The sequence below is a fragment of the Mustela erminea genome, chromosome 2 (assembly GCF_009829155.1).
Source record: "Mustela erminea isolate mMusErm1 chromosome 2, mMusErm1.Pri, whole genome shotgun sequence".
NCBI classification, from domain to species: Eukaryota; Metazoa; Chordata; class Mammalia; order Carnivora; family Mustelidae; genus Mustela; species Mustela erminea.
Genome location: NC_045615.1, coordinates 100416902 through 100429265, shown reverse-complemented (window position 1 = coordinate 100429265; position 12364 = coordinate 100416902). Strand labels below are relative to the sequence as shown.

Sequence of the window (12364 nt, the reverse complement as noted above, 5' to 3'; positions counted from 1 at the left end):
GGACATGACCACACGACTAACAAGGACTCCACTGAGCAGGAGGCAAAGAGCATGTCCGCTGCGGAGCAAGTGGGGACTCTCATATCTGAACCCCATACTGAGGCCTCCCAGAACCCCGTCTCCCCCACAGCAGGCACCCCGAAGATTCCCCTAAGGAATCTGATCCCGAGGCAGGACCGAGCCAACCCTGGGGGGACCGCTCAACCCTATGAGCTGGTGAGACCCTTTTTGCTTGAGTCACTTTGGGTCACTTGCAACAGGAAAGTTCCACATGGATGTGTCTCTGCCCAAGGCTGTAGCCACACCAGCATCCCCAGACCCTCTCCCGCCACCGTTACTCCCACTGAGGGCTGCTGTTCCTGGCTGTGAGCGAGGACCCCAGAGACCCCCTCAGTAGAAGCTGTATGTTCATCTGGAGGTGCACACATCAAGGTCAGATAGTGTGGGGAAATCGGTGGCTGACCAAAATCACTGTGAGGCTTCCTTCCTGCCTGGCGACAACCTCCAGGTGCCCCCACCCCCCAACCCCCGCTCTTTGAAGCCTTTACTTGTGGGTCCCTTGGCATGGAAAGCCCCTTCCCTGCTCTCCCTTCTTTGCTGGTGAGAGTCCTATCCCTCCTTCAAAGGCCAGCCCTGTATTTCTTCCTGAGCAGCGGACGTGCCTCCCTCCCTCTCCCCCAGTGCTCCCTGCCGGGACTGCCAGCCATCATCCCCTCTTAGGTGGCGTGGCAGTCCCATACAGATGCGCCTGGCCTCCCGACTTTTCCTGGCAGCCCTTCCTGCTCTGGCTGGGCGCCCCTCCTACGACTCCCTCCCAGAAGGGCGGTCTGGTGACTCCTGCCCTGGCTGGACACACACTTGGCCTCAGATGTTCCCTGAGCCTCCCGGGGGGCCCAGCCCTGGGGCACAGATGGGGGCAGGGCCAGCCCTGGGTTCCCAGGAGACTCCAGACCCCACACTGCCCAGCTAAATGGTGGCTGACAGGGCTCGGGAGGGGAGATCCCGTGCAGGGACAGTGATTATCCGGCAGGACGACAATGGGGGGACTAAGTCCTGCAGGTCGGCCCACAGGACCGTGGCTCATTGCAAGTCCTTTCAGTCAACAAATATCATCCCAGTATCTCCTCTGAGCTGACACCCTCTGGGCCTTCTAAGCCTCTACTTAAAGATGAGCTTATTATTCTCGCTTGGTATGAACGTGGCCAAACGAGAGGCCATAGATCGTGACCATCTTCTCAGAGTCAGTTCCCAGAAGAAAAACCAGCACCACCGATTCGGCATTGTCACGAAGCCTTTCTTGGCCAGAAGCACGCAGTTAGAGCCCTCGGAAAGCCGTCTGTGTTGGGGCATACTCCTTAGTTCTCAGGCCCTTGAAACAGCTTGGGGCGTTGGCTCCGAGCCCACTGTGGGGCTCATGCTGCCCCCACCGTGGGGGCACTGGGGGTGCTCAGCGCTGATGCTGGGGACAGATGCATGCAGAGGACCCCCCCGCCAGGCCTGAATGTGTGCCCCCCACCCCTGGAGATGCCCTCCTACCTCCAGCCGGGTCCGGTCCACGTCCTTGGGCAGTTTGACACGAATTCGGTTGGTGACAATGAGGGCATCATAAGGATAGATCTGTGGGGAGAGGAAGCTGCAGGTTCACCCCAGGAAGCAGGCGTGGGCCGGGACCAAAGGGCGGAGCCAAAGGCCAACAGAGAAAGTACATACTTGGGCCGGCATCGGACACACACATTTCATAGGAAACCACAACAAAAGGAACTTTTAACCTGGGCAGCTGTGTGGTGGCGGGAAGAGGTCGGCGTGGCAGCAGGCGGCCCCTCTTACCTTGTATTCTGTAAGAGACAGAGCAGAAGCCACGCGTGGCTGTTTAGAAAGCGCGGGAACGCGGTCCAGCGGCAGAAGCAGTCCCGTCCTGGGGACACCACCCTCCCCCACCCCCTGCACTGGGTCGCTAGTCCTCGGGGGGCAGATTCTGTGGAAGGAACTGGGGAGCAGGAGGCATGGTCAGGAGGCTGGAGGCCAGACTGGGAGCCGGGTGCAGCACCATGTTCCTCGGGCACGATACTGTCTTCCTGGATTCCGGGCCGCCCTGAGAACGCGGCCTGCCTCGGTTTACCCACCTGAGGAGCCGACCTTGCAGGGTGGTTTTGGGGGCATTGCGGCATTGCCGAAATGGACAGTCGTGCAGGGTCTGACCCCTTGGCCTGTTACTCTCTTACCTTCTTGACCCTGTAGCTCCTCCTTTATATTCCTGAGTCCCCCACGCTCGCTTTTTAAAAGGTTTTTCTGCCAGACTAAAATTGCCATGTCAGAAAACAGACTTGTATGGATCAGAGGGCCTCTGAGCCATACAAGGCACGTAGAACCCATGTAGAAAGCAGACCCCTAGGACATGGTCCGCAAGCTGGTCTTGGGAGGGGGACCCTGACAAGGGGCCTTGGCGACATGGGCCGGTCCCCGAATTTCCCAGCGGTCCCCACACAACACCCAGACGTGCCAGCTCTGAGCCACATGCAGGGGGCTGGCTGCGAGCCCCCGGTGTGAGCTAGCAGCCCACGAGTGCATGCTCCCGCCATGCGGGGTGACAGGGGCGAGTGAGCACCCCACCCAGGAGGGGTTCAGAACCAGCAAAGCCCAGTCAGGCTCCTGCCAGGCAGCCGGGGTCACACCAGGAGCACCAGCTTCTGGCAAGCAACCTTCCTGCTTCGAAGCCCGGGAGCCCCACGCAGCCGGGAGGAGTGGGAGGCAGTCTGGGACCTGAATTCATGTGACTCAGACCCCAGAGGCATTCTGTTGTGATGCTTCCCCCCGCTTTTGCCACAGAATGTAATGGTGGGTGATGGGGTTGGCCTCAGTCCTGGTACAGGACGGCGATTCTGACACACAGCTCTCTCCCCGGGTGACCGGAGTGACCAACGGATCGGGACAGGGTCAGCTGTCCTCAAGGATGAGGAGGGGGGAAGGGAGCACGTCATGTAACATAAAAATGGAAGTAACCAGGTCCCCAAGGGGTAACGAGTACCCCCATTTCCCCCCACTGCGCGACGTTCAGAGCCTTTGCCACGTGGTCCCAGAGGGGCCCATCTCAGAACGAGATTGTGGGAATGTGTAAGAGACCCCTGCCCAGCCAGAGACCCATGGGGGTCCCCGCATCTTGTACCTCGCGTGCCCCAGCTGGCATCCAGGTCTGCTCCACCAGGGGCCAGATTGGCATTCTGGAAGAGAAAGAGAGAAGGCGGCAGGAGGCAGGTTGCTGGGGCGGGGGGTTGTGCCTTGGTGCTGCCCAGCCTGGGTGGGAGGACGGTGGGCTCCCCAGAGTCCCTGGTGCCTCAGCTCTGGATGGGCCATGCTGAGACACCCTTGGCGGGTTTGCTCGCACGCCTCCCCCTTGCCTTCCAGGCCAGCACAGACCCTGCCTGGCCCAGCTTTTCTGCCCGCCTTCCAAGCCTCCTCCCTGCACCCCACGGCCCCCTAGGGGTGCAGCCTAGCCTGCTGTGGAGGCCAGCCCACGGGGGCCTCTGCTCCCCTCCAGACCCCGTGGTCCCCAGGCATCCAGGAGGGCCGGTCCATACAGCCCCTAGACAGTGCTCTGTGCTCCCTAGCGGCCGTAACAGAGGATGGCTCTCAGGTGGGGACATGCCGAAGGAACACAGGCCACCGTCTCAGGTGTCTGCCTCCCTCGTTCACGGCAGTCGTCAGCAGACTGCCATTTCCATGCAACTCCACCACCCAGGACGGGAAGTCTCTTAACTTCCGCTAGCCTGGGAAAAATCACCCCACCCACTACTAAGGGTGTGGGTCTGGGCCCCCAAAGCAGATGCTGAGCCCCTGTATCTCTACCCCCAACTCCTATGTCTGGCACGATACCACGAGTCCAGCTCTGCTACAGCCCCCGGTCCACAGAGCCACTGGAAGAACATGGCTCCTACAGGCTGAGCACCTGCTCTGGGGTCTGACATGGGCCCTGGGATTCCGTGCGGGGTGGGGGTGGGGGCTTCAAGGGAGCCCTGCAGTCCCAGGGCTGGGTCACGCCTCACCCTGGACAGGGCGACTGGTAAAACACGGTCAGCACTACTTCCGGAAGCACAGGAGTGACCTGCAAGGAGCAGGTGTCATCCCAGAGCACGTGCGGGCAGTGGACAAGTGCCAAGTCCTTCATCCGAAACAGAGGAGACAAGGAGGGTGAGTCGGGCAAGCACATAAGTGGAGGGTTGGAGCCGGTCTCTATGTAAATATCTGGTGTTTTGTTCACCATGAATTTTCTTGCATTGACTTGGAGTTTAGAAAACACTGCCTTAGAACAAGATTTACATTGATTAGGGAGCCTTTTGGCAAGTGCCCCACTCACCTCACCCAGGGTCAGCCCTGGGCCAGGCACCCTCACCCCCATCCACTCTCCTGACCGTCACAGAATCACTCTCCTTAGCAGTTTGCAAGGACAGATTTTGAAACATTTTCTCATGACGCTGAGAAGCACCCCTATGCGCGCACCTGTCTGGTCCGGAAACCGATTCCCGCCTAAGGCAAGGCCAACCTGCTCTCCAGGCGCCTTCTCTACCACCGGGCCCGTCAGTGATACGGAAGAGAGAGGCCTCCCCCTAGTGCCCACTGCCCTGCATCACAGGCCACTGACTCTCGGGTCACCACCACCACCTCCGGCAGTTAGAGCGTCCACTGGTCTGCCAGGTTCTGAGGCCAGACAGAGACTCCCAGGAGAGAGGGAAAGGCATCTTCTGGGTGGGTGGGAGGGGGACTGAATCAGTCCAAAGCAGGGGAAAAGCAGTTTACCTTTGGTCCTCTAAGTGCCCAGGATCTCCAAGACCTCTCTGGTGCAAGGAAGCCTTGTGGTCATTCCTTAACAGATGGGGTACCCAGGGGAGGCCCACAAGGGCAATGTCACCGGGCCCACCACTGGCTAATTCCCTTGTGGTTCTCAAGAGAAGCACCAGAGAATTGAAAAGCAACAGATTAATTTGCCTCTCCCATTGGTTTGGAGTTTACTAGTCGCCCACAACCCCTACAGATATGGTCTACAAGTTTCGCTGTGAGCCTAGGAGGTGGGCTTCATCCTTGTGGTTTTACCGATGAGGCTCAGAGAGGTCAAGGAATGAGCCCAAGATCACACAGCAATACACAAAACTGTAAATGTTTTAACCTATGTCTTTTGCTTCTCAAAGATGATACTGGAATTGTTAGTAGTAGGAATGAAATGAGCCCATTCAGGGCTCATTGTTACTGTCCTGCCAAGCTGGAATATGCCACTTAGTAGCCACCAGCATGGAAGGAACAAGGGGTTAGAACTTGCTTTTGTAACAATTACTCTTGTAGTAACCAAGCTATAGAGCTTAGGATATTTCACGTGTTTTAACCGTTACTTGTCCTCACACTGATCTTAAGAGGTCAGGGTAACTTCTTTTAAAGCCAGGAAGTAGAGACTCAGGAAATACAAGTGACTTTCCCGAAGACATATACCAGGCTGGTGGCAGAGCTGGGATTTGAACTCGGGGCTCAGCGTGGCAAGTGTCCTTTCCAGTGTCACCATGGGAAAATAGCAGACTTCTTTAATTTATTCAGGTTTCCTTGTACACAGGCATTTTTGCAAATGCTTTACAGGCATATGAAAACCTGATTCAAAAGATAAAGATTTTTCCCATCTACCTCGTAGACGGCTTGCTGTTTGCACTATTCAGTCGCTCCAAACAACTTTCACTACTTTTTTTGTTGTTGTTCATTGGATCCACACATCTGACTCCAAATGCCACATTGAAAGTGCCTCCCGTCTTGAATTTAATGAGGGTCCCAGCAAAGGCATGCTGCTTGGTGTGCTTAAATGTACGAAGGCTACGCCTGCTGAATGAAGTGTCATCATGAACTAGAGTCCCCTCTATTGCTATTAGAATCTGTCATCCAGCAGGAGAATTCAGTCTCTACTGAATTCAGTATTCGCCATCAGGGTTTTTCTGTCAGTGGCCAGTGGTCGTTCTGTTAATAACAGACCAGGGGACACATGCTGAGGGCCACGATGCCTTACCCATGGGAGCACCTGTGACAGGTGACTACTGTACAATTTATTCCACAGAGAGGAGAGCTTCCGCCATGAGTGGGCTCTGTGGCAGGCTGGTTAGCGGGACAATTAAATGGGCTCTGGGACTCAGGGTGCTGGTCCCCAAATCTCTCAAAGCAACAACTTGAAACCTCTCCCCTCACCCTGCCTCCGCCATGAATGGATCTCCTTCCACTGGACAAGAACTACACACGGGTCGTGTTTGCCTCTTTGCCCTGGTTACAAGGAAGCTCAAAGCTAAGCTCCAGAGGTTTGGCTCATACAATATTCTTTTGTTTCTGATAGGATTCTGATACATAATTTCTTTCAGAGTTTCCTTCTCTGCCCCTTTGTGGTTTGGGGTTGGTGGGTTTCTGGTCTCAGTGTGCCTCTGTTTTTCCTTTAGGCCGCCTAGAATCCTTTCCGGAAGTAGAGACACACACAAAATAAAACCAACCTAACAAGTAGCTTGTGAGGACTGTGGGCAATAGACAGTAGCGGGTGACCACATCCAGGTGCTGAGAATGGCCGCACCGTGAAAGGCTAATCATTCAAAGGCTCAAGTATCTGGCCTTCCTACTGAGAAATAGGCATAAAATTACATAAAAGTCTTAGAACGTCTGGGAAAAAACAACAACAACAACAACAACAACAACAACAGGAAAAGAAGTTTCGCAGGGAAAAAGAACCCTAAAGCGAAGTCGCCAGTGCTTGTCCCCAATTTCCCATATCAGCAACATGAAGAGCTAACGATCTTCCCAAGAAGACACACCCGCTTTGATCAACCACCCCCCAGCATCTGCAGGACACACGGGCTTCCCACCCTTGAGACCATAGAAGGAACATTCTCCGAGGCTCAGCTCTAGACTCTATAAAGCTCTGTCTAGCCCCTGCCCTCCCTAGTTCTGAGAGAGGAGTGAAGCCTGTGTCCATGCTGGAATATCTGATTGGCTGTTCCCAGCTTGTTTGGGGCTGGGTGCGTGTGGCGGCTGTGGCCTTTTCTGCAAGTGCTGGGAGCATTGATCCAAGCCATTCCAGCATGAACCAAGGAGGACATCTCCCCAGAAGATGTGTGGCCCAGGCCCCAAGGCTAGAAACGTTGAGCGCTCCTCCCTTAATTGTCTTCCACATATTGAGGGACAGTCCCAGGACTTGGCTTGAGGGCTAGAACACCGCTACCCTCCTGGGCCCCCGAGTCACAGAAAAGCTGTTCCAGGTGCAGAGGACATTCCGGAAGGCTTCCCCACCACCCTCAGGTCCCCAACCCTAAGGCCCAAGGGTTGACATTTCCTGGTGCTGTGGGGGTCCTGTGGACGTCCTCCTGCCCCCTGCCCTTGCCATGCCCACCCTGCTGTCCACTGAAGAGGAAACATGGAGAAATCCTTAGAAGAAACTTGAGAGAAGCATGCAGCATGCGAGCCCTGAGCGAGCCTGTTCCAGAACGGGAAGTGTGGTTAGTGGGGAGGAGGCTTCCCTGGAGTCAAGCCATGCAAAGGTGGCTGGGCCCTGGCGAGGTATGCCCTGGTGACCGGAGGCGGTGGTCCAGGTGTTACACAATATTGGTGAGACCTCTGCTATGCAACACACGGGGGCCTCAAATTCTGAGCACCTTCTTTGGTGGAATGACTTGCCCCAGTTTTGGACAAACCTCCTTAGACAGGGGAGAGGCAGCCTGAGAGGGGGTGTCCTAGGGTTTTATGGGGGGGGCCTCTGGTACCATCATGCCTGCCCCACCCCAGGGGTCCTCAATGGGGACTAATGAAGCTGTGGGAACAGTGACAAAAAGTCGCCCAGCCCCTCTGTAGGGACAAGTTAGGCGCCAAACTCTCTGGGCTCACATTCCAAGATCCCAGATTGGGAAGGCCGAATGGGGAAGTCCAACCAGCCTTTAGCTGGGAGCAGCCAGAGAGAGCCAGCTACGGAAGTGTGGGATCCAGGAAAGTTATGGGCGCGAGTGGCAGCATTAGCAGTGATGGTAATGGTCCCAGATGCAAATGGCACTGATTATGGTGACAGCTGGAGGCAGTGGCAGTGAGGGGACGATACACTCCAGGAAGGAAGTGGATCCGTGGCTCATGTTGCTCACCAACTAGCTGATCCTGGAAGCCCCTCACTAGGCTCTGGGTCACAGAAGGAGGGCGTGGTTCAGAAGGGGACTTGGGTTGGAATGCTCTGCGTGGTGCTGTCTCCACCTCCCCCACACAGGGGTGTCCTGGGAGCCGGGGGCGGGGTTAGACGGGAGGAAGGGAGGGGATCCCAGTTCTAGTCTGACGGTGGTTTGCAGAGGGGCCAGCACAGCCCCCAGGCAGGGCAGCAGGTGGAGGGGGTGGGCGAGCAGGGTCCCCAGGCCCCTCCTTCCTGCCGCAGGGTCAAGAAGCTATGGGCTCCATGCTCAGGCTCCTGGCGTGGCATGGTTAGTATACCGCGAGCCAAGGAGGTGTTGAGTACCTACCCGATGGTCCAAGCCATTCTTTCCGTGTCCTGGGGGAGGGTCAGATTTGGAATAGGGGAGTCCTGAAACAGACACAGCATAGCCCTGTCATGCATGCACGGAGGCCCCGCCCCTGCTGGAGGGGCCACGCCCTGCCTCCATCACGACCTCCGTCCCCAGGAAGTCAGCCAGCAGGGGCATGAAGCCCCTGAGCCCGCCTAGGACACCAGGAACCCCGTGACACCCTCTTGGGCACCTGTGTTTTCTGGCAGCCTCAGGCCTGGGCATCACCTGTCACCCAGGCTGAGTTCCTCATCCAGCAGACCCGGAGAGCTGGGGACAGGAGCAGGAAGGACTCCCCATGGGGGGCGTGGTAAGGGCTGTGCCATCCTGTGCCAGGGCAGCAAATGGAGGACCGCCATCAACCAAAGATTGTGAACTGTTTTAGTTTTTTAAATGATCGTGAGCTATTTGCCATTGGGGGATTTCACATTAAAATCCTAGTTCGGCTCCTCTTGAAACAAAAAAGGGTGGGTCTGAGACCACGGTAATCCCACAGTTGAACTGGCTGTACCACTCGCATTCCTGGCTGCCCTGCATGGGCCCTGGGCTCTGACTCTCCCAGTTAACCTCTGCAATGTGTCTGGAGAGAGTGGTGTGGGGGTTCTCTGCTGTGGCCTTCTGGCTCAAGGGAAGGATACATGCAGCACGGCAGAGCTGAGCCCCCTGCAGGGGCAGGACCTCCCTCTCCTGGGAGAAGCTCCTGGGGTCATTGCTCCCAGCACTGGGCTGACCCTGATCAGCTCTGGCAATAACAAACAAGGCCAAACCCCAGTGCCCACTGTGGGAGCTGCGGGGCCGCTAGTCTTGCCCCAGTAGGTGGCAGATCCCGTCTCCTGGTGTCCACAAGGCCACGTGCATCCATGCGACCAAGAACTGAGCCTTGGCCAGAGCTGAGGTGGGTACCATGCACAGAACTGCCTGCCTACTCAATCCAGGACCCAAGGAGGCTCATCCAGAGACCTTTCCTCTCAGGGAGTCCTCACAAACTCTGGAGGCTGAGAAGACACTCTGCACGGGTCACGTGTGGACCCAGGAAAGACTGGTGGCGATGCCTCAGCTGGGGAACCTATCCTGGGTACTTGTTTGCACCTACATAGCCTGTTGGAAGGTCCCGGATGTGGGTCCGAAAGGGCCTTTTGCTACATCAAGGTCAGGGTTCTCAAACTTCTTTTAGCAAAGAGATTTTATATGAAATCCAGCATCGAAAAGAGGGGGGCAGGGGAGTTGGACACAGAAGAAGGACAAGGGACTAGACCTGCCGTGCCACCCCTGTTCCTCCTAGCCTCTCTGAAGACTCCCATTCGACAGAGGGGGAATCGAGGCCCAGATCAGGGGGCCGGCCATGGTCACACAGCCCCGGGATGTCAGACAAGGCCCCCAACTACAGTCCTGGGCTCCCTCCTAATTTACACATAGAGCCAGTCATGCTCAGGGATGTGAGGTTGTGGGGTTGAGGATGTGAGGGACCCTCCACTGAGACACAGGAGCTCCTGATCCACAAAGATGCTAGAGCAGTGGTTCTCAAAGTGGGATCCCTGACCAGCAGCATCAGGCTCCCTTGGAATTGGGTAAAGAGGCAAATTCTCAGGGCCTGCCCCCAACCTCCTGCTTTGGAATCCCAGGGCTGGGGGCCCATGAGCTGTGGTTTACAACCCCTCCAGGGCATTCTGATGGACACAATGGTTGGGGACCTTGAGAAGAGCAGTGCCCTCACCTCTGTCCTATGCCTGGAGGTGCTGCTGTCACCCAGACCGCTGTCACAGGGTCCCGTGCTCAGGCTGCCCCCTGTGGTCTCTGCATCTGACCGCTTTGTATAAAGCCCAGAGACCCTACTTCAGTAGGTCACTCTGTTCTCCTGACTTTGTGATGACAACTGTCCTGGGTGTCTCTTCTACCTACCTGGAGCCCCCATTGCATAATGTCACAAATTCTGCCTCAACCATTAGACAGGATTTCAGAACCTTGTGGAAAGGAGAAGAGTAGATGATATTTGCCCCATTTTTACCTCTTCAGATGTCCTCTCTGTTAAGAGGACCAGAGTCTTCTCTTACCATGTCTCTCTGCTTGGACACCTGCAGCCTGCGATTCTTTAAACATCTGCTTGTGAAAAATGCTTAGTGTTCCTTTGAGAATTTCTTAATTTCCCCATTCATTCCTGCAAGATAGGCTCCCTTAATGCAGAATTTGCGTTAACAGGACCGTCCTTTGGCACACGGAAATAGGCCCTTCCTTCTGGCCCTGTGGCTTCTGCAGAGAACCCCCCTGTCTCCAGGTGGCCTTGTCCTCCGGGGAGTCCATCTGTCTTCTGTTGCAGCAGCTCTCAAGACCTGCCACCCTCTTTCAGATTTCAGCCATTCTCGTGGTAACAGGATTGGGCGTGAAGTGCCTTGGATTCATCCTACTCGGGGTTCTTAAAATTTCTTGAACCTGTAGGTTTAGGTCTCTGGCCACTGTTGGCAAGTGTTCAGCCATATCTTTGTTTTTGGTTTTCTTTTGTTTTGTTTTTTTTAAAGATTTTATTTATTTATTTGTCAGAGAGAGAGAGAGAAAGAGTGAGCACAGGCAGACAGAGAGGCAGGCAGAGGCAGAGGGAGAAGCAGGTCCCTGCCAAGCAAGGAGCCTGATGTGGGACTTGATCCCAGGACGCTAGGATCATGACCTGAGCCGAAGGCAGCCGCTTAACAAACTGAGCCACCCAGGCATCCCTCAGCCATATCTTTGAATGCTTTTTCCAGCCTGCTGTCTTCACTCCTCTTAGAATTCTACTGTGAGATGCTGCCCCCCAGATCTCTGAGGCTCTGTTCAGTTTCTCCCTGCTGTTTTCTCTCTGTTGCTCAGACAGAGTCATTTCTGCTGCTCCATCTACGAGATTGCTGACCACTCTGCCGTATTCTGCTATCCTGTTTCTGAATCCATCCAGTGAATTTTTAATTTTGGTCATTTTATCTTTCAGTTTCATAGTTTCCACTTGATTCTCTTTTTTTGCGGGGGGGTGGGGATGGTGGTAATGTCTATTTCTTTGGTGAGGTTACCTTTCTTTATTTCAGGTGTTTCCAGAGAATTTGTACTTGTTTGCTGAAGCATTTTCTGAGTGGCTGCCCTAAACATCCTTGTCCGGGAACCCCAACACCCGATTCTTGTCAACATTGTATCTGCCACTTGTCTTTGCAGGTTCAAATCGGCAAGTGGCTCTTGGTGTAGGGTGTGGTCCTCTATCATCTCCCAGACATGACATCAGAGGACACTGGATCCTGGAAGAGCCTTCTGTTGGAGCAGCTGCTGCCTGTCTGGGCCTGGTGCATTACAGCCTGTGGTTCCAAGGACAAGGTGGTTTTCAGAATGCTTACCAATGTGCTCTTCTGGTCTGCCTAGTCCAGCTGGGGTTCCTGGGATGGCCTGTGGGTTGGGCGGGGAGAGTGTGCTTCCCCGTTTGCTCATGCCCCGAGGTGGAGATGGGAGACACCTCGGGAGACAGCCATGGAGATGGCTGCCATGGGGAGAGTCTCCTGGGCCCATCCTCCCGGCCGCCCCAGACCTCTTGCTTCATACCTACCCATGCAGTCTGGGGAGGAAGATGTCACCTGGCCGCCCAGAGCTGCTGCATGGGAGATGGGAGACATGGGACCAGTGTTTTCCTTCAAGTCCTGAGGTCCCTAGCCAGCCCACCTTCCTCTTTCCACCCTCAAGATTTCTGCAATTTGTCTGCTGTATTGTTTTTTTTGGGGGGGTTGTTGGGGTTATACTTAGTATGGATGAGCAGGGAGAGAGGAGACTCCCCTATCTTCCCCTCCCCCCCAGCTGCCGTGTTGACCCATCAAACTTGG

At 55.5% G+C, this 12364-nt stretch overlaps 1 protein-coding gene across 10 annotated transcripts in view; it reads right to left on the bottom strand.

Annotated features, from left to right (window-relative positions):
• ABLIM2 (actin binding LIM protein family member 2) overlaps nucleotides 1–12364 on the bottom strand; it is a 135114-nt gene that overhangs the window by 9880 nt on the left and 112870 nt on the right. For 7 of the 10 annotated variants that reach the window (XM_032333723.1, XM_032333721.1, XM_032333722.1 and 4 more), the window contains 4 exons: nucleotides 8499–8560; nucleotides 3164–3218; nucleotides 1828–1835; nucleotides 1537–1617 (listed from right to left, as the gene is read on the bottom strand). In XM_032333723.1, the coding sequence (XP_032189614.1) occupies nucleotides 1537–1617; nucleotides 1828–1835; nucleotides 3164–3218; nucleotides 8499–8560 (206 nt within the window). The remainder of the gene's footprint in view (nucleotides 1–1536; nucleotides 1618–1827; nucleotides 1836–3163; nucleotides 3219–8498; nucleotides 8561–12364) is intronic. The other 3 variants (XM_032333729.1, XM_032333726.1, XM_032333730.1) reach the window with 1 other exon arrangement.